This window comes from Marmota monax, unplaced genomic scaffold, assembly GCF_021218885.2.
Source record: "Marmota monax isolate L192 unplaced genomic scaffold, Marmota_monax_Labrador192_F-V1.1 WCK01_AAM20220418_F8-fsc00266, whole genome shotgun sequence".
In the NCBI taxonomy this organism is placed as follows: Eukaryota; Metazoa; Chordata; class Mammalia; order Rodentia; family Sciuridae; genus Marmota; species Marmota monax.
The window spans coordinates 636,775-661,025 of NW_026694572.1; the positions used below are offsets into that span (position 1 = coordinate 636,775).

At 58.3% G+C, this 24,251-nt stretch overlaps 1 protein-coding gene and 1 long non-coding RNA gene across 2 annotated transcripts; one reads left to right on the forward strand and one right to left on the reverse strand.

The window, feature by feature from the left end:
- On the reverse strand, window positions 1-4,508 carry LOC124076931 (uncharacterized). The gene is made up of 2 exons (XR_006846492.2): window positions 3,524-4,508; window positions 1-3,183 (listed from the first exon to the last, which is right to left on the reverse strand). It is a non-coding gene; the product is annotated as an uncharacterized LOC124076931 (long non-coding RNA).
- On the forward strand, window positions 3,944-23,649 carry Pdgfa (platelet derived growth factor subunit A). Its single transcript, XM_046421027.1, is given in 8 exon segments — window positions 3,944-3,965; window positions 3,968-4,475; window positions 5,395-5,524; window positions 6,869-6,965; window positions 11,818-11,922; window positions 13,705-13,892; window positions 20,640-20,766; window positions 22,878-23,649. Coding segments are annotated over 8 exon segments (1,188 nt in total). The 3' UTR covers window positions 22,889-23,649.
- The last annotated feature ends 602 nt before the right edge of the window (window positions 23,650-24,251 follow it).

Sequence of the window (24,251 nt, forward strand, 5' to 3'; positions counted from 1 at the left end):
TGAACTGGAATCATGTTGTTTATTTAACTTCGTATATCCAAAATATTATTTTCAAACTGTAATTAAAATAAAATTTCACATCTCGACCTTTGCATGGAGTCTCCTAAAGCCGGTGTGTGTTTTGCACTTTCAACAGAATTCTGGCCAGCTGCATTTAAATGCTCTGGGGCCACACCTGGCGGATGCTCCTGTCCTGGATGTGACCTAGACTCTGGACTCGCCCCCCCCCCCCCACTCAACCTACGAAATGTCTCCTAATAGAGGTCTTCATTCCCCAAATGATTGTGTGCTACAGTAAATTTCATTTCTGTTGGTGTATTTAAAAGAGAAAATAAAAATACTTACTAGGGAGTTAAGAAGGGCGCGGAGACACTGAGGTGCCTTCCCACTCTGGAGAGGCTTATCTCTGTCTCTCTGGGGAGCCTGAACTGGAAAGGCCTGATCCTTAGCCTCAGGGCTTAAGGTAATGACTTAATTAGCGCCTGCACCCGGCATGTTTGATCTTCAAGGAGTGAGCCCACGGTGGTTGAAGCTGCTTCTGGCTTAATTGCCAGAACCGAGAAACTTTGCCCAGAGATAAATGGGGACTTGGTGTCACACCACTGCCAGTTTTTCTGAGACCTTTGCTGACACAGGAGCATAGGCCTGGATTCTGCACTCCAATTCCCCCCCCCTCCACACACACACACAGTCAGGGCCCTGTGGCTTGTAGGTATGTGCTGGGGCCTCTATGGGACTGCAGGGAGCTGACCTACTGGGGACATCATGGTGTAGGGGGACAACTGTCCACCTCCCTTTTTTCCAGATGAGGAACCGAGCTGAGGACAGGCTAGGGACAATTCACACCAAGGAGGCAAGGTCAAGGGCAGAGCAGGATCTTGCCCCTTGGGACTGGGGCCCTAGTAGGTGTGAACTCCAGTCCTGCATTGCTGGTTGGCCACATCAACCTTCACTTCCTGCCTGTGAACCCTAAGTGATACCAGGTAATTCAGGTTGTGTATTCACGGAGGAGCCTAGGAACCGGGGGAGCCTCACTGCTTGCAAATGCCTCACTTTCTCACCTGCAAAATGGGAAGGGATGAAAGCCTGGGGGTTGCCACTTGGGTGTGCAATGAAATTATATGGCGAAAGGGCTTGGCACCAGCCTGGCACAGTCCAAGCCCTCAGTAATTGTTAGTCATCACTACTAATAAATGACAATAATGACGGCAATAATTGAATGTCTATTGGTGCCAAGCCTGGAAGGACAGTGGCCAAGCAGTGAGGATGGTGTGAGGCGGGCTTTAAGGTAAAATGAGACTACACCTGCACACAGCACTGGCCTCTGCCTGTTTCTTAATAAAGGTTGGTTTTCGTGCCCCCACCCCGTCAGGGAGCACAGGGAAGAGCCCGTCCAAGAACGATTCCTACCCGAGGAATGGCCAAGGCTCTGCCAGCCCTTCCTTGAGTGCCTTTGGTCTTGGATTGTGTTGGGAGGGAACACAGCAAGGGGCAGACGCCGGCCGGTCACCCTGGTTGCGCCCCCACTCGGCCTACTTGGAGCACCTGACACCTTAATTATGGGCCCACGGGCACGTCGGGGCGCGCCAGGGACGCCCGAGATAGGCCGGAAGCACCAACTCGGGGGCGACCGGACATCCCGGGCCACCAGGTGCACCTTCTCTTCTCACTCACACCTCCTCCCCGTCCTCCGGAGCTCCCCGCTGCGTCCGCTTCTACTTCTGCCCTAGACAGTAGCGCGAAGAGCCTCCTGCAAGCGTGCCTGCAGCCGGGGTCAAGTTGTCTTGGGGGCGGTGTGGAGACGCGTCTTGCTCAGGAGTCCCGCACTGCACCTCGGTTTGGCGCCTGTGTCTCCCGAGCCTGGGCGGGGATGCCCCGCAGAGCCTGCAGCGCCGCACCCACGCGCTTGGGCAGCGGCCGCCCACGCCTCCTCCAACTCTAAAGTATATTTAGCCTCATTATCAAATGTTTGCAGTGAACCGTGTGAACCGCCTAATAGCGGCTGGAAGTGAAACTCGATTCCCAGCCAGGAGAAAGCATGTGACCACTCCCACCAACAGTGCTGGCGGGACAGGTGCTGCGGCCCCCGCGCGCAAAACCCCGCCGGCCTGGCTGCGGTTGCACCGTCTCCTCTGGCGGCGGAGATCCGGAACCCACCTACCCACTCAGCTCCCTTCTCCAGGGCCTGAAAAGGGCACATTGGAGTTCCAATGAGCGGGAGTCAGGGGAGGAAGACTGGGCGGGGGGGAAGGAGCCCCCCCCACCCCCGGCCTGGTTCACGCCCAAGGCCACCATCTCTCGGTTACGTCCTGCGGTGCCTTCATCTCCAGGTTTCAGAAACCTGGGCGTCTAGGGTTCGGCTTTTTCCTATCTTCCGAGGATCTGGAGGAGGGGAATGGGGCGGGGAAGGGGGTCCTAGTCTCGCACCACGGTACCTTGGGAGTTCAGGGCGCTGTGCCTGCGTCCCCCAGGCCGCTGTAGCCTGGCCATACGAGTTCTAGCCACCGCGCGGCGGCCACTGTTGTTGTGGTCGCTATGACGACGGGTCGCAGTTTTATTTTTAATAGCGGCCAGCGATTAGAGAGAAGCCTGCGCCATGCGCCCCGCGGCTCCTGCGTCGGAGTGGTGCACCCTGGCCCCTATACACTCAGACTGCCGCCCAGGGCGCCCCCTTCCGCGTCCCCAGATAGCCCCCTGCTCCGCCCTTGTCTCCAGCTGGGTGTCCGTGAAGCGCAGGGCGGATAAGGGAGCACAGGGAAGCGCCCGTCCAAGAACGATTCCTGGGAACCAGCGGCCTCCGTGAGGGGGTTGGGGTCCGGAGGGTGCGGCACCCCATCCGAAATGCAACGCGACCTTCCTCCTGGATTCCCACACCCACTGTCACATCGGGTCCTCGAACCCCCACGAGGTGTCCTGGGGTCCCCTCTGCTCTCGAGGAGCCCGGGGCTCAGCGAGACATGATGAGCACAGCTCTCAGGATAAGAAGGTGAGGGCTCCACCTGGGTCCAGGCAGTGCGCTTTCGGTCGCCTTCCAGAAACCATCCAGTGGGTTGCCTCTCCAAAGTCGCAGAAGGTTCCATCTGGATGGATCAGGCCTGGTTTTCAGGTGCTTCTCAACGTGTCCAAGTTTTCTCTTGTTCTGCCTTTCTGACCACCCGGCGGGGTCGCGGCGAGGGTGGAGGGCTGCGGGATGGTGGAGACCCGAGAGAGCGCTATTTAGACGCCGCAGAAGTGCCGGGAGAGCCCCCGCCCTTCAGGTATTTGGGGGAAAGCGAGCGTCACCAAAGCCCCTCTCGACTCAGACTCCGAAATGCGGGAGCCGCACTCGGGGCTGCGCGCCTTTCCTGCGGGTCCAGAGGGAGGACTACGCGCAGGAGGTACGGTTTATCTACAGGAAGGGGGTGATGGCTGGGGCCGGCAGAATTCTCCTCGGCTGCCCCTCACCCACCGGGCGTCTCCTACTCTCCAGCTTAAGTCGTCTACTTTTGGGGTCCCCAAGAGTAGCCACCCCCAAACCCGGTACCTGGGAAGTACGCCCCCTCGAGGGAGGGACACTGGCAGGCATCTGGTGCTACCGTTCGGGTCCAACCCCACTTGGTCTAGACTGGCGATATCCACCGCGCCTGGGCACACCCGCTTTTTGGCCCCGGGGGAGCGGCTCAGCCCTGCTCAGACCTAGTCTGCGCGCGTCGCTCCCCCGCGTTGCGCCCTGTGCTGAGCCGTGGCCGGAGGTGGCGCTCTGTGAGCCCCGCGGCTCCCGACGCAGAACCCAGGAGCTCCTCAGGAGCGTCTCCTTTCTCTTCTTTCCACCTCTCCGTTCCCAGCTCAGGGTGCAGCCCAGCCTTCCGCGAGGGAGTGGGGACTCGGGGGGTGCAGGGTTCACAAGAGAGAGATGAGGCAGGCTGCAGTCCCCTCCCTGACCAGGGTTCGTTCCCACCTCGAAATGTGGGTGGAGGTTCCTTTTTCAGGTGCCCAGGCTTCGGATCCTGGGCGGGGGCGCGTGGCAGCCGCCAGGTGAGTGCCCCAGACGCGCCCTTAAGCCAGCCCCACCTCTCCCTAGAGACTCACTCCCCCTCCTTTTATGGAGAGGGGGAAGGCAGGGGCCCTGGATCCAGACGGTGGAAAGCGGCCGAGCGCCCGGGCGGGGGCCGGGCCGGCTCTCGTGCCCTTTTTGGCGCAGCAGCTCTGGGCGCTGCCCTCTGCTGCTGCTGGGGCCCGGGAGAGGCGAGCCGGCGGCGGCAGCGCTTCTGCGGCGGCCTCCTCCCCTCCCCGCCCGGTGCCGCAGGATTGCAGCTGGCACTGGAGGGTGGGCAAGCTCGAGGGAGGGGCGCGCGGGGAACCCTGCCGCCTGTGCTCGGAGCCGGGCGCCGGGCTTTGATGGATTTGGCTGCCTGCGTGAACGCGAGTGTGCTCACTGCAGTGGCGGTGGCGGCCTGGCCCTGCCGGGTCCGCAAGACCCCCCGCACGCTTCCGAGGTGCGGGTCTGGGGCCCGGAATCCGCGGGAGGCGGGGGGCGGGGGCGGGGGAGGGGCGCGGCGGCGGCGCTATAACCCCCTCCCCGCCGGCGGCCGGCTCCACACGCGCGCCCTGCAGAGCCCGCAGAACTCCGGCGAGCCGGACCTGCCTGCGCCGCCCTCCTCCTCCTCCTCTCCCTGCGGCTGCTGCTGCTGCGGCGGCGGCGGCGGCGGCGCCGGCTCGGCCCTGCGCCCGCCCTCAGGCCCGCGCGGGCGGCGCAGCGAGGCCCCGGGCGGTCGGCGGCTGCCAGGCGGCGCGGCCGCGGGCGCTGCCCGTTCTCGGCCGGCGGAGGGCGGAGCGCAGCGCCGTAGCCGAGGGCGCGCCGCGGCGGGGCGCACGCAGGCCTCCGGGCCGCGCCGTACTGGGCCGCGCTGTGCCCGGCCGGGCGGCGGCGGCAAGAGGAGGCCAGAGGCGAGCGCGGGCCGGCGGTAGGCACGCAGAGCTTCCTGCAGCCCGCAGGGAGAGCGCTAGCCGGCAGCTGGGGCCCGGCCGGGCGTCCAGACAGGTGATCGGTGGTGCGGCAGCGGCCCCAGCTTCGCTCCGGGGTCCCTCTCGGGGTCGATGCCCGCAAATATGCGGAATTACCGGCCGGGTTGCTCCTAAAGCCAGCGCCGGGGAGCGAGCGCGGCGGCGGCCAGCACCGGGAACGCACCAAGGAAGAAGCCCAGCCCCCGCCCTCCGCCCCTTCCGTCCCCACCCCCTACTCGGCGGCCCAGGAGGTTCCCGGCGCTGCAAGCGCGCTCTCCCTGTTCCTCCTCCTCCTTGCTGGCGCCGCACTCACTGCTCGCGCCGAGCGCGCTCCGCCTGCTCCTTGCTCTCCGCGCCACCCTCCTCCGGGCCGCGTTCCCTGAGGGATGGTACTGAATTTCGCCGCCACAGGAGCCCGGCTGGAGCGCCCGCCCTGCGGCCTCGCCTCCCCGCCGAGCCGCCAGCGCCTCGGGACGCGATGAGGACCTGGGCTTGCCTGCTGCTCCTCGGCTGCGGATACCTCGCCCATGCCCTGGCCGAGGTGGGTGCCACCCCCGCGCCCTGTCCCCTCTTTCGTTCCCCCGGCGCACGCCCCCCGCGGGCCCGGGCGCCCCAGACTCTGCAGAAAGCATTTTGATTTCTACTAGACTGGTCAATTTTAAAATTTTCTCAGCTGGGTTCTATTTTCTGCCATGCCCAAGTGTGTCTAGTGAGTCTACAGCGTGTTGCGTCGCTCTGCCTCGAAGGGACGGCGGAGCTACGAGGTGCAGAGTGGGGAGAAAGTTCCGGGGGCGCGGGCGCGTCTTCGGGGAGGGGTAGCTGGGTCGTGGCGGGCAATGCAATAACGGGGTGCGGGCAGCAAAGAAGGGGGTGTGTGTGAGCTGGTGGAGCCCAGGGAGAGAAGCTGGGCGGCTAGTAAACAGGTAGAGGCAGCTGCGGCGGAAGCCCCAAGCTGGGCAGGGTGGGCATCGCCGAGTCGCAGCCCCGGGTTTGATTCCCAAGCCCGGCGGGGCGCAGGGCCCGTGCAGTCCGGCCCGCCTGGGGCCCTGCTTACAGGTGGCTGAGCGAAGCAGCTGGGGCCGGGCCAGGCGCCCGCGCCCTCCCACCGCTGGCGTCCCCCCACCCCCCGCCCCTGAGTCCCCAGGAGCTTTGCCGTGATGAATGACTTTCCACAGCCTCTGTCGTGGGAACTTAGTGCTTGAGCCCCCCAGCGACCCCCGACTCCCTTTAAACACCGGGAGGGAGAGTGGGGGAGGCTCAGTGGTGGGGGTGGGCTGGGAAGGGACCCGAGAGCCAGAGGTGGATATTTAACCCTCGCTTTCCCTGCAGCCTCTCCCGCCGCCGCTGGATTTGGGCGTCCTAGTCGGCGCTAGGGCCGCGGCTGGGCCGGAGTCGGGTGGGGCGAGCGCGCGCGCGCGTGCGTGTGTGGTGAGGGGAGACCCTCTTCTCCAAGAGCTCGGCCCGGGATTCCAGGGCGTGAAATTTAAGCCCCTGGCTAGATTAAAGTGTTAGAGCTGCCGCGACTTTCGTCGTCGATCCGTGACGCATTTCGACTCTCTTTATCTAGATGTGGATTTCACTATTAAACCAGAAACTCCGCGGCCCCCTCACCTCCCCCAGACCTGTAACTGACACCCCAGGCGAGGGCTGGAGTGTGGGGGCTTTTGTTCCAGCAGTAAAGGCGGTAGTGGGGTCTCTTTTTGAAAAGGGCAGACAGGGATGGGGGCGGAGAACTTGGGGACTCAGCCACTCCACCCTCGTCTCGGACTCCACCGCCCTGCCGGGGTCCGTGTGGGCTGCGGTGGTGCAGCCCCCTCGGGCCTGGCAGGAGGCCCTGGGCTGCTGGACGCGCGCCGCAGGCGCTGACCGTGTGGTCTGCTTGCAGGAAGCTGAGATCCCCCGCGAGCTGATCGAGCGGCTGGCCCGTAGTGAGATCCACAGCATCCGCGACCTCCAGCGACTCCTGGAGATAGACTCCGTAGGTAAATCGCGCCCCTGCCCTTGGCGCGGGGAGGGCGCGGGTGGCGGGCGGGGAGTCTGCGCGGAGCCGCCCCCCGCGCGGCCCGGGCCGGGCGCAGCTCAGGAGCGCACCGAAAGGTCAGAATCCATTCCCCTGCCATAAACGCCCAGGCGCATGAGTCAGGCGTTTCTCCTCCAGTCGCCACTTTCTCTCCCAGCGGCGGCCGAGGGCTGCTGGCTCACGGGGGGATTGTTTTCGCAGTTAAGGAAAACGCCGCGTGTCATGAGAAGTTCAGCCGCAGCAGCGGAGAGGGCGCCCGGCTCGGCCGCCAGGTGTGCGGGCTGCGGAGCGCGGGATTATTCGGGGTGGGCAAAGCCCTGGTCGGTCCGCCTGGCCCGCCGCCCACCTGGCTAAACCCTGAGGGGCGCGCAGCCGGTGGGGCCAGGGCCCTTTAGTAAGCACTGCGTGCGGGTGCTGCGCTTGCTTCGGGGCTGGGCCTCTGTGTGGCTGCCGGAGGCCCGTGTCTTTCTCTATTCACGACCCAATAAAAAGGCACGCCTAGGACACATGTGCTTGGGGCTATTTTGGGGACTCACTCTAGGAGTCTGGAGCTCAGCCACTTCAGAAAACAGTTTACTTGAAGAGTTTTGAAGCTCTGGTTGCGCTGTGGGCTAGATCCAAGGTTGCAGGAGTTAAAGGGGTCTCTGCAGTGGGGGCAGTGGTGGTGCTGGGGGCTGTGCTCTCGAGAACTACAGAGCCGGTGCTGGAGGACCAGGTTTCCTCTAGATCGTTTGTGGCGCCATTTTCAAAATTAACACTTTGGAACTCCATCCTGAGTTAACTAGGGAGGTACTCAAGTGGGAAAATGTACTGACTGGCTTTTTTAAAAGGCCTGAGATGAACTTGTCAAGAAGAGGAATGAAAGGCAGCCAAAGTGAAGAATTTTAAGTGAAATGAAGATTTTTCTCTCACTGCAACTACTCTGGAAAGGGGGGTGGTGGGGGAATTAAGTAGAATCACATGGTCTAGTCATTTGGAAATTTGTACCTAATTATGATGGTGGAGAGGCCCAAACTGTTTTCATTCCATGCCAAAACCATTTTCTAACAAGGCGGCTGGTTTCTGTAGTTTCTTGACCCAGGAAATCCTTCTCCTGATCCTTATCAGGAGTGGGGTAGGATTTCACTTGGAGATCAGAGTTGGGCCAGGGGATTTTGACCCAGTCCCTTGATGTGCAAGCCTGGGGGCGAAGGGTTTGGTTTGGGAAACTGGGGAAACACTCGCTTGGCATTTCACTGGTCCCTGGTGGATTTGGAGACTGCCTTTCTTTGAGGGTTCCAGGGCTTTGCTTTCCTGGCTTGTGGGGGTGAGACCTTGTTGGGCTGGACCTCCTGTAGGTTAGTCTTTTGGGATGCGGCATGGAAATGGGCCATTCACTTTCTGCTGGGACCATTCTTATTCTGGTCTCTGGAGCCCCGCCTTCCCCACCCCACCCCCACCCATTAACGCTTTTAGCATTGCAGCTCTGTGGGGTTTGCCCATGGAATTCCTGACCTGGGGGCTTCTGGGCTGGAGCCTTTTTTGGAGAATCCAAAGGGAAAAGCCAGAGTGCACTGATAGTCCTCAGGCTGTTTTCAAATTGCCCCTATAAAAATGTCCTGTGAGGGGAACTGCCTGTCCCTTCTGTCCTGGGGAATGCAGGGATGGGTCCTAGTGCTCCTGTCCACCTGTCAGACATTTGGGTCTGCATAGGATTCTCTGAGTGCCTGGGGAACTCTCTGGAGCCCATCTTGCTCCTTATTCTTGGCCTGGGGTGAGGACCCTTTGTGACAAAAATCCCAAAGTATCTCTCTCCTCTCCCTGGTTCACCTCCCCTCCCCCAGGTGTGGAAGCAGAAGAGTCCCTGAGCAGAGGACAGGAATGGCCTGTTGGCTCCTGAACTTGTGTTGGGTTCTCCCTGCCCCCACCCCTCCACCTTCCTGACTGAGGGGATTTGTAGACCGCCCTGGTGGCCACGTTTCTGGGCCCTGGCCTCCCCCTTAAGTCTACTCAGAGGTACATCTGGCCTGTTGGGGGTACCCTGGTCTGGCAAGAGCCATTTAGAAGCCTGGGGTGAATGAGGAAAGGTCAACGGCTGGGAGAAGCTCAGTTTGACTAACCCACTGTGGGGCTCCCCGGAGGGTAGTCCTTAGGAGGACTCTTGCTGATAGGTTTCTCCAGGGCAAGTCTATAGTATAGGGAGAGAGTAAGAGGCTTTGGGTGTCTCAGGTTCCACCTTGAGTTTTTTGGGTGGAGCTTTGTGATAGACAGTCCTTTTTGTATTCTCCAAAAGAGGCTCCAGCCCAGAGGCCCCCAGATCAGGAATTCTAAGGGCAAACCCCACAGAGCTGCAATGCTAATCATATATCCAGTAAGCCAGCTGTTCCCCATTTTATAGATGAGAAAACTGTGTTCAACCTGATAGCTCCTCCCTGGTGTGTTCAGACCTCCAGAGGCTGTGGGGTTCCTGGCCCAGAATGTCACCGAGCTGGGAGTGTTCCATAGTGTACAGGATGGGGGGGGATTTGCATAGTGTACAGTATGGGGGGATTTGCCTGTGTCTTTCAGTGACCAGCAGTCATGGAGTTTGGGGACTGTGTGGCAAGATAGATGTTCTCCAGAGTGGTCTAGCTGGATGTCCAGTGGGTCATTGAGTAACTGATACACAAATATCCCTATCCTGGCCATTAAGACCTGACTGGGGCAGAGCATGAGGAGTCTTCTGTCTTGTGAATTGCCATGTGTCATCTTGTGGACACTTGCATCGAAGACCAAAGGGAAACTGCTTGGTGAACTGTCCTGAGAGTGGTTTCAGGGGATGATTCACGCAGCGCTATCAGGGGTCTCATTTAAATTACTGCCAGAGCATAAATCAGCCATCATACATCAGACTGGCTGTGTCCCCCAGAACAAGGGTCTGCTTTTGGCTTGTGACCACCCATCTTGATCCGGGAACAGAGGGCAGGCTTGTCTGAGTAAGAGCTGCTCGCAGTGTCTTGTCTCTAAGGAGATAAAGTGTCAGCGTTGCTGAGCTTTGAGGACCAAAATTCTCTCAGTGCATTAAATTGGGCCAAGGGGCCTGGGGTGGGAGTCTGAACCACTGGATACTGGTCCTGAGGGTCCTTTCATGAGCCATCTGTCCTTGTCTTGTTCCGTTTCTTTGGGCCTAGGTTTCCTTGGGCGTGAAAGGCTGATGGAGCCTTTACTTCATACCTGTAAAGGTTAAGACTCAGGGAAGCAATTGAGCCAGCCTGATGGTAGAAGGGGTCAGAAGGTGCCCTTGCTGAGTCTCCAGAAGCTGAGAGTGGACCTTGTTGGTTTGGCCATGGCAAGATGGGTACCACCAGGACATGACTCACAATGTCACTTTTCCATGAAAAAATGCTCCTTGTGACAATTGGTTGATGGGAAATTCTTATTGCATGAGTAGTTGTGTTCTGATCTTATTTTGGGTCTCCCCCCCCAAAAAAAAAAAATTCAGTGACATTGGAACATTCAGTCATTTTTGAAGTCAAAAGTTGGGCTCGGCCCGACCTTCATCTTGGACTTTCATACCTTATGCAAGGGTTTTAGTTCTCATTTTAATCATGCAGGTTCCGTATATCTCAGAGAAGTGGAGGAGGCCAGGGTTTCTGCAGATGGCTGTGGATGCTTGGGTGGGTTGGCAACCTTGGGCTGCACATCAGACACTGGGGTGGGCTCCTACCTGGGCTAGGAGATGGGAGGTCCTTTGAGCTGGAGAGGAGAGGAGGCTGCAGGATAGGATCCAGCAAATCTTGGAGAGTTCTGGCTATTGGGCACATGTCCTGGGACTTCCTGCTACATCTGGAGGGCCCAGGCTGGGGGGCCAGGTAGGACTGACGATAGCTAGGTATGGGTGGTGTTGGACTCGTCCGTCCATATAACAGGTAGTAGGGCTGTATCCTTCTTCAGTCCCAGAAATCGGAGAGCCTGAGACTCAGGGCTATATCTCTGTGGCCCTCCTCCCTCTGCACTGTGTGGGGCTGGGGTTCTTGGTGTGGTCTTAGTGCTGGGCTGTTGCTCTGTAACTGGAGCCATCTGGGTCCCCACTGCCTAGACATGGCTGCAGGCATGTGGGTGAGATCTACTTCCCTTTCTGCAGACCACCTCCCTTCTCTGCCTGGCACCCTGACTCCTGCCTCAGGCCTTCGGCCACTCCTTAGTTACACTCCACGAGCCTACGTGCTGCCCTCCTGCCGTTTTCTCATGGCCTCTGGCCCTCAGCGCAGACTTATTTCAGGAACAAGTAGGGGCTGGCTCACAGCCCAGTCTGGCCTTGCTTCTGATGCCCCTCCAAGGTTAGGACACTTCATCCAGCAGGAGCCTCAGTAGCCCCGACTTTCAGTGCATTACTGTGGCTGTGGTAGAGCCCAGGAGATGGACCCCGCTGGGTGGTACAGCCTCTTAGCTCTGGGATAGATGGCCTCAAGGACTTTCTGACCTGGTTGAACCCTCAGCTTGGCTTCACTGGAGAAGGTGCCATAGAGGAGACCCCCCTGGAACCCCTTCCTGAAAGGGTCTCAGCTTTGCCACGGGCCTAGCAGGGACCCTTGTGTTTCGGGGACCTCGGTGTTGATGGGACATTGTTGGTCTGGTTGTGTTTCATTCACTGCCCATCTGAAAAGCCCTGAGTGGAGGTAGAGGGCTCAGGGGACTCCACCTGTCTTGCTAGGAGAGGGTTGGGCTGAGCTTTCTGGCCCTTTGTCCCCAGGAGGCTCTGAGAGCTGACTGGGGATCCTGTATTTCAGGCCCCCCGGGCAGACAGACCACACAGGCGTGGACAGTTGGTCTCCATGTTCTCTTTCTACCCATAGGAGCCGAGGATGCCTTGGGAACCAGCCTGAGAGCCCACCGGGCCCACGCCACCAAGCATGCGCCCGAGAAGCGGCCTGTGCCCATTCGGAGGAAAAGGAGCATCGGTGGGTTCAGGAGCTGCGCGGGTGGGAGGAGCTGGCCATGAGACAAAGGCTGGGCTTGCTCCTCCAGCTCTGGCCTCCTGCCCTCTCTGAGGCCGCCCTCCTCCACCTCCATGCGGTGTCTCCTGCCCGCCTTGTGCTGCAGTCATAGTCCCGGCCAAGAGTTTCCAGGAGAGGAGAGCCATCATAAATTCTTTAAGTGCCCTGTCTTGTTGGGGCCTGTCTATGTGGAGGCCTTGCTGGAAAACGTGGCTGAGCTTAATTTCCAGTTCCTAGTGTGAAGCACCAGGGCCCTGGGCCTCTAGCCACAAGACGGGTGCAGCCGGGTATGCCAGGCCTGGGGCCTCTGGAGACACCTTCCCTAGGGCCCTGCCCCACTCATCTCTGTCTCTGGGGCTCCAGGCAGGCCTCCTTTGGGGAATAGCTGGCCTGTGCTCTCGGGGTTGGGGGTGACCCACTCAGTCCCATTCTATCTGAGGGTGCCGCCGCTTATTGTAGGGCTGCTCATTGCTGTGTGACTCTGGGGCAAGTGGATCCCCTCTGTCTTTCACCTTTGGGTGTGTTATGTAGGTGATTTCTAGGTACCCTGAGCAGGGGACATTGCTGGTGCCAGCATGCATTTTATACCCTTCAGATCAGACTCTAGCCAGGTCCCTCCATCCAGTGCTCAGGATTCCTAGTCCAGGTTGGGGGTGGGTGGAAGGCCTCCCTGGAGGGTCCTGGGCTGGGGGGCTTACTGTGGGCAGTGTGGGGTGACTCCTCCTAAATGCCCAGATCAGCATGTGCAGCCCAGGGCCTGGGGGCTTCCCTGGAGGACTCTCATGCCTACTCCTCCTACCTGCTATGTCAAGAGGCCCTCAGGGTCTCCTCCCCCTGTGGACAGGAAGCAGGTGGAGGAACTGACTGCCTCCCCTGGCCCTGTGTTAGAGCCTTCAGTTAGTTCAGTTCAGGCATATCTGTTTCCTGAGGGAGCCTGCAGAAGATGGGGCTGCTTGCCCTGGAGTGTGGGGACTGTAGGGTGTGCACACAGGTCACGCACCCTACGAGTGCCAGCCTCCCCCTGGCTGGCTTGCTGGGCTGGGCCTCTTGCCCCTGGCTGCTTCCAGCTTCCTTAACTTTTAACCTGGGGTCCAGATGGGCCCACCATGTTGCTGGGGGCAGAGGGAGCAGGCTGTGGGTGGCTCCGGAGCCTGTCCAGGCCCCTTGGCTCCTGGCTGGGTTCCCTAGGCATGTTGAGGGGACAGAGCCTCCCACTGGCAGGCCTGGGGCTGGCTCATGACCTAGTGACTAGGCCTGGTGGCTGATGTGGCCTAGTAAGGGTTATCTGGGGAGGAAGATATGTCCCCAGAGTCCTGTGAGGAACTCACACCTGGTAGACAGATGAGGTCCTTAGGGCTGTGGTGGCTGTACTGAGGATAGCAGGGCAACAAGTGGCTACAGCCTTCTCCTTGGGGGCATCGGGGTGGCCTCTTGGTGACCTTTGTGAGTTAGGCCCTAGGTGGTATGGGGCTTGCTGCTGGGCCTGATCCCCTGCCCTCCTCCTCCTTGGCTGCTGTGTGTGAGGTAGGCCCAGTGTGGCCAGGGGCTGCCCAGGGCTTCCTTTGGGGGTGTTTGCCAGTAGCCCTGTCTTCTTCGTTGGCTCCCGAGTGGCTGCTGGGGACCCAGTGTGCCAGCTCCCATGAGAGGCATCAGGGATGTGGGGTCAGGAAGGGCATGCACACTTAGCTGTGCTGTGCTAACAGAAATGGAAGCGACCCCTGTGTCACCATGCGTTTGCCTCTGCAGAGGAAGCCATTCCTGCAGTCTGCAAGACCAGGACGGTCATTTACGAGATACCTCGGAGCCAGGTGGACCCCACCTCTGCCAACTTCCTGATCTGGCCGCCGTGCGTGGAGGTGAAGCGCTGCACCGGCTGCTGCAACACGAGCAGTGTCAAGTGCCAGCCCTCGCGGGTCCACCACCGGAGCGTCAAGGTGAGCCACCGCAGCACAGGGTCTGCTGGATGCTCTTTTTCCTTTACTGGGGATTGTTGAACCCAGAGGGGCTTTACCTCTGAGCCACATCCCCGGCCCTTTTTATTTCTGAGACAGAGGTCTCACTAAGTTGCTTAGGGCCTTGCTAAGTTGCTGAGGCTGGCTTTGAACTTGTGATCTTCCTGCCTCAGCCTCCCCAGCCTCTGGATTTACAGGTGTGCACCAACATCCTCGGCTGCTAGGTGCTCTTATGTGGTGGAGGATAAGGAGCAGCATAGGTAAGGCCAGGTGGAAGGGGATTAAGGCCTAGTTACCTGGTTGGCATTGTTGCCACCAGCCTGTGGTCACTAAGGACCAGCACACAGCTGGCTACAAAGCTGTCTCCTAGGCAGGGCCCAAGATATGGTGGCCCCTGAGTCAGCCCTGGGGAAATCAGCATGGTCATGGTTTCTCTTTCACCCTCGAAGTCCTGGGGCAGATTTTGCTGCTTTAGGTCCCTCTGGGCAGCTGGATTGGCGCTGGTAGCTTTCAGCCTGAATTATGGATGTGGGCACTGGGTCTGGTCGCACATGTCCATCTGAATGGCCTCCCTGTTGAGTGGAGATTTCCTGTGCCATGGTCTGGGCATGGCCTTCAGAAGGACTTTGGAAAGCAGGTGTTTTGGGTGTCTCTGGGCTCCTAGGAGGCTGGCTGAGGCTGGAGTCCTTGGGATTCCCATCTGGGGGCTGGATACTCCTAGGGCTCTGCAACCTAGAGTTTGGCTCCACTTGGTTGAGATACCATTATGTCCTGTATGACTGACTCTCAGGACAAGCAAATCCAAGCCGGGGGTGTGGCAGGCCTGCCAGCAGAGCAGGCCACTTTGGCTTAGCCAGGAAGTATGGTTGAAGTTTCATTTCTGGGGCAAGGTTGGAATCCACTCCTGACTCTAGGAAAAAACCATTTTAGATTCCACCATGTGCATGTCCTTGGAGGGAATGCTGGGAAATGGTTAATGGTTTGCTTAAAGGACCCCTTGCCAGGTCTTAGACGCAGGGTGGGATACCTTAGACTTTTGGCTGAGACTTGACTTTTTTTAAGAGAGAAAGAGAGAGAGAATTTTTTTTTAATATTTATTTTTTTTTAGTTTTCGGCGAACACACATCTTTGTTTGTATGTGGTGCTGAGGATCGAACCCGGGTCACACGCATGCCAGGCGAGCGCGCTACCGCTTGAGCCACATCCCCAGGCCTTAGAGACAGGGTTTTGCTGAGTTGCTTAGGGCCTTGTTAAGTTGCTGAGGCTGCTTTGAACTTGCAATCCTCCTGCCTCAGCCTCCCGAGCTGCTGGGATTCCAGGTGTGCATCACTGGGCCGGCTAGCTAAGACTTATCTTGATCTCCAGGACTTGGTCCTCACAGAGCCCTGGAAGTTGAGTGAGCAAATTCCAGACTGGCACTCCCCTTCAAGGGCCCAAGGGTTTCCCTGGGCTCAGGGCTTGTCTGGGGAACTCTCCTGTCTGTAGGTCAGACACTGGAGGCTGACTCACTTCTCCAGGCTTCAGTGGCCAGGGATCTCTCCCTTAGCGTGAGCCCAGGCCATCTCTCCTTGTGTGACCCTGGCCCTTTCCTTGGGCCTCAGGGTTCTTATCAGTGGTATGTTGGTGGTGGCAGGATGGCAGCGGGGGTGGGGGGTGGGGTCACATAGTCTTGAGAGGCTGGGATACCTGTTGTCTCCTGGGCACAGGCATAGGTCAGATCCAGGTGAGATGTCTTATGTGGGCACTGGGCACTGAGGGGCTGGGCTGTTCCTATGGCCTCCAGCTTCTGGGACTTCCCACATTCCCACCTTTGTTTCTTTGGGGGTGAGGACAAAGAGTGTCCCTTCCCAGCACGGTAGTGGTGCCTCCCTCCCTGGTCTCTAGTGAGCCAGGTAGGTTCGAGGTCTTTTGGCCTGGCGCCCTCAGAGATGCCCTCCCTGGGAAAGGCCCCTTCTGTGCACTATGTAGGGGTCATGCTTTTTGGCCCTGTGGGTCTTGTCTGCCCAGTAAGGTGGCCAGCCTGAGGGGATAGAGTCTTGCCGCCGGAGCCTGGTCCTCCCTCCTGGGAAAGTTCTCCCCCTGCTCACCCATAAGTCTTCAGGGGAACATCTGGCCCCGGACACTGGGGGCTGTTGTAGAGGCAGGGAGGTCAGCAGGAACTGGAGGCCCATTGTGGAAGCCAAGCAGGAGGCCTGTCCTGACCTGGACAGAGGCACATGGGCCTGGAACATGGACTTATTTGGAGCCAAGCACTTGTATGTGGGCAAGGGGCCAACTGGGTTCAGGGGGAGCTGGGGAGGCCTATGGCAACCCTGTCCACCTGGAACTCCAGTCTTTATGGTCTTTGGAAGAACATTTTCAAGTCCCTTGTCATGTAGATGGCAGAAAGTCTGGGAAGGGCACCCGGGCTGGTGAATCAGGCTCTGGGAGTCTGGTGGTGTGGCTGGGGTGGATGGCCAGTCTCCTGTGACTTCTAGGAGGAAGCTCAAGGACCTAGGTGTGTTGGCCACTGCCCCAGTTCAGCGTGGCACCTGGGATGGGATTTCCTATCTCTTGTGGGGACGTGTAGAGAGGAGGCCTCTCTGTGGGCCTAGCACCTGCAAGGATTGCTAGGCCATCATTGGCCATCAGCCCTGGGGAGAGGCCACCAGGGGTCCTAGCCATGCTTCTCTGACCTGCTTCACGTTGTCAGCATCTCCTCCAGACCTCTATCATAGGGGTTGGGCGAAGGGAGCAAAAGTGGGTGTCGGTGCTACTGGACATGCCTGGCCTAAGAGCTATCCCAGTGGTTTAGCCTGGACAGAGCTGAGGCCCAAAGTCCCAATCCAGAATGAGTAGCTTGTGATGGTTTTTACCTAGCAGTGGGGACCAGCTCTGAGCTGCCATCTACTCTGGCCCTGCCAGAAATGGAGGCTGCTCTTGCTGCCCAGGAAAGCTTTGGGTTGGTGCCTTTTAAGGCAGCCTCAAGAGCAGGGGCTGGGGCATCGGTTCATTGATTCAGTTGGCTCATCTCCACAGCAGCACTGGGCTGGGCTGTGGCTCTGCTGGGCAGGACCTCAGGCTTCTGGAAGAGTCTTCTCACCAGGCACCAAGGATGGGCCTCCCTCCCTGGTGGAGGCCAGAATGGTGTTCTGGGGGAGTTGCCAGTGGGTCCCTCAGTCATTGTTGGGGTCCTCTGCAGGGTCTGGGGGAGGGGGGTGGTAGTAGTAGCCTTGGTCTCTGGTGAAGGGGTCTCAGCATCTTTCCCTGTGTGGGAGAGGCAGGGGCACTAGAAGGCTGGGTGTCAGCATGGTGGATAGTGGTGCCTGTCAGGCTGTGAGCCCCAAAGTCTGGAGTCACTGCATTTGAGATGCTGGGTTGGGCCTTAGGAGCAGGCCCAGCAGGGCTCCTGTTCATACCGGTTTGAAGTCTGGTGTTGGCCTCCCTCCTGGGTTGGGGGAGGACACCTGCGGGTCCTGTAGACCCATGGCTCACTCCTGCAGGGCTTCAGTGGGGGTTTGGCTAAGCAGGGGTCTCCTGGATTCGGAGAGATCTCCATCTCTAGAAAACAGAAGGGCCTGGGATTTGAAGCCTGGGGACCCTGAGTGGGGCTGCCTGCTTGTCTATACCATTTCCTCCTGTAAAATGGGCCACACGGTGCTCATGCCTGCTGTAAGGGTCACATGGCTGGGCTCAATAAATGGGAGTTTGTATCTGCTCTGTCCCGAAGCTCTAGAATGGTCAGGACCATCCCTCAGGGGAGGTCTCTGAAGGGTGACAGTGACCGGAGGATTTTGGTGGCTTTACTAGAGTGGATATAAGTGGATGTCTTTGAAAGAATGGGAATTAGGATGTTGGGTGTGAGAAAGTGCAGCCCATTTGTCTCAGAAAGAGGAGGAAGGGAGGGAGGGAGGGACCGAGTGCTGAGGGCACAATGACCCAAACTGGGAACTGGGTGGGGCCTTGGAGCCTGAATAGGGATCCCCAGAACGTTGTAGTCTCTATTTTCAGAATTGGCTTTCGTGAAGAAGGCTTTTGAGAATTTAATATTCGTAACGTGTTCTTGGGAGAAAAATGTAGCCATTTCCTGGCCAGACAGAGGTGGTGGAGCAGCCAGAACTCTTGCAGACCCAGGAGCAGGTGCAATCATAAATCGCTGTCTGTTTTTCTCTGATAAACATGGGGCTGTCTGGAGAGAAAGCGTACCCCCAGACTGGAGCGGCCCCATCTGTGTCCCTCTGGGACCACAAGGGTGGCATTGCTGAGACCCCACCCTGCTCACGGCACCCACCTGTCTCTGGAGAAGAGCAAGCCTGCTACCAGCTTGGGGGTTGGGGGTTGGCCTGGTGGGTGGTCTTGGCCTAGCCCAGGCCCTAGTGTCTGCCCTGCTGGGGCATCTACTGTTGATCAAAAAGGTTGTGCCACCCGGAGGGCTGAGGCCAAGAGCAAGACAAGTGCCTTGCCTGAGCCTGACCCCAGGGCTCTAATAGCCCTGCCCTGTTCCTCTCGTCTACTGCAGAGGCCAGGGGTGTCTGGGAGCAGAGCATCCACCCAGACAGATCCTCCTAGGAGGGTGAAGGCTACTGGGCTCAGTTTTGTGCATATATTACGCAAAAGCCAATTCACGAAAGCCGATTGTGAAAATAGAGACTACAACATTTTGGGGAGCCCCACTCAGGCCCTGAGCCCCCACCCAGTCCCCAGGCAATTAGCATGGAGACAGACTTGGAATCTGATTCCTGGACAGTGGGGGTATGGCTGGGTGCAGGGTGAATGAACCTCTGCTGTTCTAGAGTCTTGCTGAGGAGGGGAAGTGTCCCATCCTCAAAGGGAAGGTCTCTGAGACACTGCTCTGCTGGCTGGGGGCCACAGCTGCTGTGTGGAGCTTGAGGACTGGAGAGGGGGCCTTGCTGGAGCCCCTGGGGGTCTCCAGGCCTGGCCTCTCTGAGCAGAGCCTGGGCTGGTTTTGGAGGGGGGGCCTCACGTTGAGACATTGTACGTGTGGCACTGGCTCTGTCCCAGTCCTGGGCACCTTATCCCTCCCCAGCTCCCTGGTGGGTGTGCTTGATGTCCCCATTTCACAGGAGAGGCCAACGTGTCTGAGGGCACAGCACAGCTAATAGGCTCCTCCTCCTGGGCCATGAACCTGGGGAAAGAGGGCAGGAGTAGGTTGGCCGAGGCTGCTGCACGCAGGTACCTGGTGGAACACCCTGGCAGGGAAGCCCGGGCACGGCCTACGCGCCTTCCTCCCGGCCAGCATCTCTCCCACCTCCTGACGTAGCGAAACCTTCAGGGCTGACCCCTGGCTCCCAGCCACGCCCTGCAGTCTGAGCTCATACCTGGCAGCCTGTGTTCACACCTGAGAGCCCACGCCAGTCCATACGCCCGCCAGGCACCCGGCACCCTTTGCACTCCAGGTTAATCATTAGCTCAGCCGAGGTGGCAGCCACGGCAGGGTTCAGCAGAGCCTGGTCCCCAGCACCTCAGGGTTGGCTTTACCTGCCTGTACTCCAGGTGGCAGGCAGGACAGCCCAGTGGTTAGGGTCAGATTGCCACTCTTGCTTTTAGGACCATCTTGGCTTCCACAAACCTCAGTTTCCTTTTCTGGCCATGGAGATGATACTCCTGTCTCCTTGGAGGGTCTGAGGGCTAAATGAGTGTTGGTCTTTGCACTTGACCAAGGAGAGATCGGCTTCTCTGGGCAGACAGCTCCTCATCTGTCCTGGGGTGAAAGGAGCTGCTGGGGGGACTTGCTTCCCATAATGGGGGTGTGCATTATGGACGTGTGTGCATGGCCGTGAACTTGCTTCTCATGTTGGGCACGTGTGTGTGTTATACAGGTGCACATGAAAGTAGAGCTGTATTCCTGTGATCCGGTGTGTGTGGTCTAGGGTGCAGCGCCTGTCCCGCAGGGCTAGGGATTGGCTTCTGGTCCCCCATTTTTGAAAACTCAGAGGTTGGGCCTGGGGCCCTCTGCTTTTTCCTGCAGCTACTCGGGGGGGGGGGTGGAGTGGGCTGTGGGGCAGGTCCACCTTCTTGTTCTGTGCCCAGGGAGCTGGGGGCTGGATGTGGAGGTGCTCCTGCTGAGGTCAGAATGGCCTCTAAGCAATCTGCATTTGAAATCGTGGCCTTGTACCCACTCCTCCTGGATCCACCTCGAGTGGCCACTGTGGCAGCCCGGGGTCTCTGCCCCATGTTTTTGAGACGGGCAGGACAGGCCTTTTCTGAGCCCAAGGAGAGCCTCAGGCCTGGTATGGAGTTGGTCAGTGGCTGTGGGTCTCCATAGTGGCTGGGACCACGTAGGGTCGGTCATCTTCTGGCCCCTGGAGTCCAGTTAAAACTTCTTAGAGGGCTATAGGCAGGTGGGGCCAGAAACTCCCCTACAGCAGGTCCAGCACCAGTCCAGCTCAGCGGCAGGGCTCTGTCTCCAGCCAGGGCTTCTTTCTCCGCACTAGTCATAAAACACACATTTGGAAACATTCCTGGGGCAGGTAAACATGGAAGCAGATGCCTTCCCTGCCTACCTGAGCCATGTGCAGCCCTCAGACCTCCCAGGCATACGGGAACCTTTGGGTTAATTTAAACAAATGGGACCAAGTTTGTTTGCACCTGGCACCCCTGCCCTCCCAACTCAAGGGAGGATCCCCGGGAGGGGAGGTTGGAGGTTGGAGGTCAAGTTTGGGCTGTTCCCTGTCTTCAGCCTGAGGAGGGCCAAGCCCCCAGGTGTCAGTGGCTCTGCTGTCTTGGCAGGTGGCCAAGGTGGAATACGTCAGGAAGAAGCCGCGGTTGAAAGAGGTCCAGGTGAGGCTGGAGGAGCACTTGGAGTGTGCGTGCGCACCCTCCAGCCTGAGTCCAGACCACCGGGAAGAGGAGACCGGTAAGTGGCAGCTGCTCTCTGGGGAGCACAGGATGAGCCCCAGGGCTAGCTGGAGAGGAGGGTTCAGCCCGAGTGAGGCTGGTGGGGTCTTTCCCTGGGTTCTCGGGGTGCTGGGCATGGGCAGGTGAGGCATGGCTGCCAAGCCCTTGTTTGGGTGGGCAGGAGGAACTGATGAGAAGAGGGGGCACTGGATATGGTGGTGGCCTTGTGATGGGGTCCTGGCCTCCACCCTGCAGGGCAGTGTGCCCAGTAGCATTGAGGTGCTGTGACCTGCTCTTGGGCCAGCCCCAGGTGCAAAGGAGGGGACATGGAAGTGTCTCTATGCCAGGGCGGATCGAGCTTCTTTCAGAAAGATAAACACCTCAGGTATTTATTGCTGCAGCTTTGCTGGACAGCCTCCCGAGGCCGCTCACGGTCCCTGCCCTTTCATTAACAGGAAGGCGTAGGGAGTCAGGTAAAAAACGGAAAAGAAAAAGGTTAAAACCCACCTAGAGCGCCAGCCAGGTAGGCCCCGCCAGCGGGCGCTGGGATGCTGCAGGGATGGGAGGCCAATCCACAGATCACTGCAGCGAATCAGCTTCCCTGGGGCGGGTGCGAGGCCTTGGGCTGTGTGCTTGGGTGTCTGCTGGGTGCGGGCTCCTCGCAGCTCTCCCCCTCCTTGGCTTTGCTCTGCTCTTCCTGATTGGGCTGCAGAGCATCACACACGAGTGGAAAGGTTTGGGGTGCTGGAGCAGTGTGGTGGGACCACCTCCTGCCCCCTCCATTGGCAGCTGGGGAAACTGAGGCCTAACTGGTTCCAGCTCTGGGTTGTCGAAGGCTCAGTGGGTCTGGAAGTGCTTTATAAATGTACAGGGATGTTGGCTCTTGGGCATCAGCAACATCAGAGATGGAGCGAGGGTGGAAGTTTCTGATGCTCAGGTAGAGATGGGAAGAGCCAGGCGGGTGCGGCTGTCCCAGGTGTCAGAGCTGCCTCATGGGCCAAAGTGACTGCTCAAGCTCCAAAAGTCATACTAATACTCTAGGCTGGGAGAGAAAAGGCAGGTGGGGGAGAGAAAGAAGGGCCAAGGTAGCAGCCCCTCTGAAGAGTCTCCCAGAAACCCCACCGGGGCTGTTGCCTCCCAGAGGAAGAGGGCGGCTCTGGGCCTTCCCAACCTTGGTTGGCCTGTCTGGCTCAGGAGCCTGGAGCCCGGCTGGCTTGGCCCTTCCTCCTGGCACGTGGGCCTCTCTGGCATCCAAGACAAATAGTTGTTGTAGACTGAGAGGAGATTCCTCAGAGATAGTGTGTCTGGGAGCCCTGGCTCCTGTTGGGCCATGTGGCTGGGGAAGTCGGCCGGTCCAAGGGGCTTTGGAGGCCTGTGGGTTGGGCCATTTGTGAGGACCCTGTGGGAGGAAAGCACCCACTTGGCATCCCTGAAGCAGCCCAGCAATGCTCAGCCAGGGCCTCCACAGCCCAGGGTGTGGCAAAGGGGTGGTTCCCTGCCTGTCCCCGGGGTTTATTCCCCTTCAGTGAAAGGGAGCACTCAGGCTCCAGCCACAGGGGGACCACATGCTGGAATGTAGGATGCAGAAGTGAGGTTGGTTGGGGCTTGGGGTGTGGCTGAGATAGAGCGCCTGCTTAGCATACATAAGGCCCTGGTTCCATTGCCAGCATTGGAAGTAATAACAACAACAACAAAAGAGCCCAATGTAGATCAGTCTGGCTCAAGGGATCTCTCTGTCTGGGGCTGGTGACATCCACCCTCAGCTAGTTGCATGGCCCAAAATCGCTGCCAGAGCTCCAGAAGTCATGTCCAGGACCTATGCTGGAAAGAAAGGAAGGCAGGGGGGAGGTCCAAAGAACCCATCCGGGCCTCAGTTTCCCTACCTGTACAATGGGAGCGTGGAGTTTGCTCTCAAAAACACGTTCTTCTGTGAGATGCTATGAGCCTAGTCCAATTCTTTCAGGATATGGCCACCATGGTTAAGATGGCCAATTTGATTCTTCAGATTGCACTGGCAAGTTTAAATCCTCAGACTTAACACCGAGGGTGCCCTTGATTGGGTTCAACTGCTTCAGTGATATGTGCCTGGTGGCCCAACCTCTGAGCCTCTGTCTCCCCTCTTCCTTGCAGATGTGAGGTGAGGATCAACAGCAGCCCTCTCCTGGGACACGGATGTACATGGCGTGTTACATTCCTGAACCTACTATGTACGGTGCTTTATTGCCGGCGTGCGGTCTTTGTTCTCCTCCGTGAAAAACTGTGTCCAAGAGCACTCTGGAGAACAAAGAGACAGTGTACATTTGTTCAGTGTGACAGCAAAGCAAGTATTGTAGCACTCGGAGAAACTGTAAGCTTCCTTGTCAGAGAGAGAGAGAGAGAGAGACAGAGAGAGAGAGAAAAAAAACAAACCACAAAACACGACAAAAAACAAAAACAAAACAAAAACAAAAAACGGGACTCCAAAACATCTAAGCCTTCGGCGGAAGGGCCGCCCCGCGCGGGGTGAAGTGCAGTGGGCTCGCGGTGAAGCGCAGTGGGCTCGCGGGTGGATCTGTGTGGGCCGCGGTGCTTTTGCTGAGTCGGAGCCTGGTGTGGAGAAGCCAGGCTTGGATCACCACGTGGACACCCCCTCGCTGCAGCACTCCAGTCTGTGGGACCCTCCTGGGAGCCTTAATGGGTTTTTTTTTTACACCGTAAAGTTACGGAGCTTTCCTTTTTACTCTTTGCCTAGCTTTCCCACCCCTCCCCCCCAACCTTTTTTTAATTATCTCTTGGATGACATTTACGCCGATAACACACGAGGCTGCTGTAACTGTCAGGACAGAGCGACGGTATTTTTCCTAGCAAGATGCAAACTAATGAGATGTATTAAAATAAACGCGGTATACCCACCTATGCATCATTCCTACATGCTTCTGACTTTCCTGTGTCCCACCGCCCCACATACTCCCTATTTTTTTTTTCTGATTTAAGCCATTTCGAGAGGACTCCACGCAAGCCATCGAGCAGAGTGGCTTCCCGATGATGCAGGCTCCCCACCTGCAGGGGCATCGGGGCAGAACCTAGATTCTTTATTTTTGGTAAAATGTTGTGCTTTGCTTGTATTAACAGAAATGTGTGTGTGTGTGTGTGTGGTTTCTTTGTCCTTTTCATTTTGATTTGTAAAGGTGAAGTTTGTATTTTTAATATTATCGGTTTTGTCTACCTGCAAACCTGCTGTTCTTTTTTTTTTTTTTTTGAACCAAAAGAAAAAAAAAAAAGCCATCAAGACGGATGCCCGTGGGGGAAGCATTTTTGTGGTCATGTTTCTGGTGTCTTCTGGAGTCTTGTTCCTGTGACCTGTTGCATGGGCAGTTGTTGGGTGAAAATGGGGACTGGAACCATCTGGCTGGAGTCCCTGGACCTGGCTGTACATGGGCTTCTAGAAGGCTGCTGCCGTTGGACTCCAGAGCGGACAAGGATGGACCAGAGAGTGCTGTCCTGCTGTGGGGACGAGTGTCAGAT